At 41.5% G+C, this 4,971-nt stretch overlaps 1 protein-coding gene across 1 annotated transcript in view; it reads left to right on the top strand.

The window, feature by feature from the left end:
* The window catches only part of LOC6045438, a 6,186-nt gene extending 3,165 nt beyond the window's left edge, over positions 1-3,021 (top strand). The window contains exons 4-5 of the mRNA XM_001862774.2: positions 1,808-2,738; positions 2,801-3,021. Coding sequence (XP_001862809.2) covers positions 1,808-2,738; positions 2,801-3,006 — 1,137 coding nt within the window. The 3' untranslated portion in view covers positions 3,007-3,021. The remainder of the gene's footprint in view (positions 1-1,807; positions 2,739-2,800) is intronic.
* Positions 3,022-4,971: the final 1,950 nt, after the last annotated feature.

Genomic DNA, 4,971 nt, shown 5'->3' with positions numbered 1-4,971 from the left:
CTTCACCACGAAAAGGTTGTTTGTGGTAATTTCATTAGAGAATATATCACGATATGATTTCCTCCCACGAAAGCTAAATTTAAAAATACCAGTTTGACCCATCTCGATTTAGGATACAAGTGTTGAGTGTCAAAGTGTCAATATGTGAAATCGTTCAAGTCACAGATGTATACTTGAACCTCGACTTGAACTAATTTAAGATTTTTTACATATTAATGCCGGTGTGCTCTTTTGTACTAAGCTTGCTGGGATTCCTATCGAGATAGAACAAGATAGAACACGGGCATCGATATGTGTCCACTCTCACGCACATAGTAGATATTTTAAAATAACCTAATACGTTTCCGTGCATCACATTTTCATGGTATAACCCCAAAAACTAAAAATGAAGAAATAAAATATTTTATCTGTTTTGTTTCTCGTGGTTTTAGACATTATTGAGCCTGCTCGAATAGAATTTTGAGATGTATGAGTTCACTGTTAAAAAAATATGGTTAAATTTCATTTGTAAATGAATACATCCTCAATGTAAAAAAAAGTGTAATTTGACTTAGAAAAACGTGTTAATTTACCGCTTTTTTGATGTAATGTAAACTTTTCAGACTAAACTCAGGTAACATTTTGTCATGAAAGAGGACACATTCTAATTTACACAATTCTAACTGTTTACACAGAAAAAATGATGATTTTTTGTTTAATTGGTCACTCTTTTATGATAAATTTTACCTAAAAAAATTGTAAACATTCAACAGAAACTAATGTAAAACTATCCTTTTTCTTAAGTTAAAATCTTGCACCATTTCTAGTAGTAATATTACCATACATTGTTTTCTTTGTACTCACAATGTCGTTCAATATAGGAGGCCGTTTTTGAAGGGAGGGGTGGGTGTTACAAAAACATTTATAAATATTTGCAACAGCCAAATGAACAATTCGGGTTTAAGTTATTTAAATATTGTTGTAATTCGTAATTAAATAAATGCTGTATCTTGAAGCTAAAAAAATGTAATCTCATAAAATTATCTTGATGACAAGTAGGGACATGCTAGTCCAAACTACGCTACAACTACTCTTATACTACCATGCAATTCATAAAAGAGTCACATTAGTTTGAGGATTCATTGCGTCTAGTACGCTGTAGTGCGCTAATATTTTCCTCAAGCAATTGCTCACGATACTAGTCGGTTATTTTTCATCCAAATTTCGCGCGTCATGCGTTTATGATCGTAATTAAGATTTATAGCGGCACCTTTTTAAACCCTGCGTGCGTGAACCATGTTCGGCATCTAATCCAATGACAGAGGCATCAACCGGCGAACCGCAAAAGTGATGGACGAACAAGTTTGAATATCAGCTCAGCTTAAAATAGCCCACTTGTGAACGGCTCAAACTCAGCGACTTAGCGCGCTCGCGACATGAAACGTTTGCGTTTTGTGCGACTTGGACCGCATACTTGCGCTTGGATTAATAAAATAATTATTTTTATCACTTCTAACAGTGTTGGGAAAACCTCGCGTAGCACCAGTTCAAGAACGGTAGTTTTACATTTTTTTTTTCTGGTGAAAGACATCAAATTGGTTGTGACAGTCGCTTTTCAGAAGGGGGGAGTTTGGGGAGGTGTTGGGAGGGTTTTCTTCCTACGACGCAGACTCCGTGGGCGTAAGTGGGTATTGGTTAGCAGAAGAAACGGACGAGATGATGCATTATCCCCAGGGTATGGCATGGGCAGTCTTTTCCCGGCCGCGACGGAATCAGGTTGCGATAACGGTTGTCTTTTGAGGTCAGTGCAGTGTGCAGAGTGCATTAGGGCAAGATGTGTGACGACGATGCTGGGGCACTGGTTGTTGACAATGGATCCGGAATGTGCAAGGCCGGATTCGCGGGTGACGATGCTCCGCGTGCCGTCTTCCCATCCATCGTTGGCCGCCCACGCCACCAGGGTGTGATGGTTGGTATGGGTCAGAAAGACTCGTACGTTGGTGATGAAGCTCAATCGAAGCGTGGTATCCTGACCCTGAAGTACCCGATTGAGCATGGAATCATCACCAACTGGGATGATATGGAGAAGATCTGGCACCACACCTTCTACAATGAACTTCGCGTTGCTCCGGAAGAACACCCAGTTCTGTTGACTGAAGCCCCCCTGAATCCCAAGGCCAACCGTGAGAAGATGTCGCAGATTATGTTTGAGACCTTCAATACTCCAGCGATGTATGTTGCCATCCAGGCTGTCCTGTCTCTGTATGCTTCCGGTCGTACCACCGGTCTTGTGTCCGACTCTGGAGATGGTGTCTCGCACGTTGTCCCAATCTTCGAGGGTTACGCTTTGTCCCATGCCATCCTTCGTCTGGATCTGGCTGGTCGCGATCTGACTGACTACTTGATGAAGATTATGACTGAGCGCGGTTACTCTTTCACGACCTCCGCTGAGCGTGAAATCGTTCGCGATATCAAGGAAAAGTTGTGCTACGTCGCTCTGGACTACGCCCAGGAGTCGTTGACGGCTGCTGCTTCTTCGTCCCTGGAGAAGTCTTATGAACTTCCCGACGGACAGGTCATCACCATTGGTGCCGAACGTTTCCGTTGCCCAGAGGCCCTGTTCCAGCCTTCCTTCCTGGGAATGGAAATCAGTGGAGTTCACGAGACTGTCTACAACGCTATCATGAAGTGCGACGTGGACATCCGCAAGGATCTGTACGCCAACACTGTCCTGTCCGGTGGTACCACCATGTATCCAGGTACTTAACCCCATAATCTTCACTCGAAAACCAAGATATTTACACAAATCTTCCAATCCCAGGTATTGCCGATCGTTTCCAGAAGGAAATCACCGCCCTGGCTCCGTCCACGATCAAGATCAAGATCATCGCTCCCCCGGAGCGCAAGTACTCCGTCTGGATCGGTGGATCAATCCTGGCCTCGCTTTCCACCTTCCAGTCCATGTGGATCTCCAAGCAGGAGTACGACGAGTCCGGCCCGTCCATCGTGCATCGCAAGTGCTTCTAAGGTGCTTATCGTTGTTGTTAGCGCTTCGCAGGGATATTTTATGCATTAAGTTATTATTGTTCCATACTTTTTTTTACGAAAATATACACATTTAAAAAAAATGACTATCATTTCATTATTCTGGAGTATTCATTTTTTACTATCTACCACATCGACGCCGTCGTGCTAACTTGACGCACATCGCTTTATGACGTTCCGAGAAAAACGCGTTTTAATGTTTGACCTTGAATAAACAAAAACAAGAGCACGCAATGTAAACAATAACAAACACGTTTTGTTTGGTTGACTATTCTGTGCATTGTTCTGAAGTTTGGTTGATTTTGAATATAATTACAAATGTTTACGGTAGTCAAGCTCGTACTTGTGTCAAACGCGTTCTAACCTGAACTCACTCTAGGCAGTTGTCGCTTTTACATCTATTTTCTAGGTGTGACAAGATAGCACGACAAGATGGAAATCTCTTTCATATGAAATGTGACAAAAATTCACGGAGTTTGTTCGGAATAAAATCGAAATCGGGATCTGTGAAGGTCAAAAGGTGAGGCTTTTTGAACTGCACAAAATGGCGTTCTTAACTCAATTTGGTCCAAAATGCAGGTGCGACAATTAAGCACGACAGCGACGAATATCCAAAGCTAAAGGAATACAAAAACATCAAAAGTAAGTACACCTTAGATTAAATATCCATTATTTCCATCAGCTAAAGCCTCACCTGTCAAGGGTGTCTAAGTTATATTTAATTGAGTCTCAATGAAGAGTTGCAGCAATTCAACTCACATATGTTTTTTACTCACAGCTAGAGATTTTTTTTTATTAAAAATGCTTTAAAAATGATAGAACCCATTATTAGTATTTATAATGCCTCCAACTCGATCGATCCAACTGGTAGTGATCCTAACCGTACTTAGTTATTCATTGATAACTAATCAGAAGCACTGCCCAATGTTACCCAAAGATAACCCGCCATCCACTACCTGTGACATAAACCTCATTTCCTGGGAGTTGGAAGCCCTTGCCCACATCCCCGGGGGAAGTCACTCCGTCAACCCGTTCCACAATCCGTACGGGCCGCACTTTAGTTGCAGCTTTTTCATTTTCTTCTGCCGGGAGGATCAGCTGGCGTTCGGAGATTTGTACTTGACCCCGAAGGTTCGACCGAACATGGTATGTCCCGGAGTACAACTCATCAAGATGGACCATCGCGCGTGGCAGGTTGAAATCCTTAGCAATCCTAATGCTAAAGCTTGTGAAGAGGCCGAGAAGTGGACCACCGTTGACCTGGTTGTATATCGGCAGAATCAATCGATCATTATGTACGGTTGCAAGGAGCATGATAAGGATAACCGCGTTGAGATAGGTGCTTGGATATTGGCCAACAGAAATGGAAACGATGAAATGAAGCAAGATGTTTTGGATATGGGATTGGAACTGTTTGATCAAATTCCGGAAATCAAAAGAAACTGGTGGGAATTTCCAATCTACTCAACGGATTGTTTGACTGAACTCAACTGTTCGTACTATGCGGATTGTGTGACCAAGAATGATGTTATGGAAATGGAAAGAGAGGCTAGATCAGAGTCCGTCAATTTCAGATACGCCGTCATTGTTCCCGTTTTATTTTGTTTAGTTGTAATTGCAATCATTCAATTTGTGAACTTAAAGAAACGTCGCTACCAATCTAGAGTTGTGCCGATAAATAATTGAATGCCATGTAAATGTGAATAATTGATACACACCAAAAAATAATCGCGTAATATTCTGTTTATTTGATGCACATAACTGGAGCGTCTGATTTCACAGAAAATTACATCAGATTTGAACATTACATGACCTTTCTATGCCTTTGATTCGGCATTGAATATTACACGAGTCAAAAAATGCGTTGATGTAATTTTCATATTGATGTAATTTTAAATGGGTGAAAAAAGGGTAGCGGTAGCTTTCTAGGTTATGAATAAATAAATT

This window comes from Culex quinquefasciatus, chromosome 2 (genome assembly GCF_015732765.1).
Source record: "Culex quinquefasciatus strain JHB chromosome 2, VPISU_Cqui_1.0_pri_paternal, whole genome shotgun sequence".
In the NCBI taxonomy this organism is placed as follows: domain Eukaryota; kingdom Metazoa; phylum Arthropoda; class Insecta; order Diptera; family Culicidae; genus Culex; species Culex quinquefasciatus.
The sequence above is the reverse complement of the archived record's forward strand: the minus strand, read 5'-3'. Positions and strand labels throughout refer to the sequence as shown.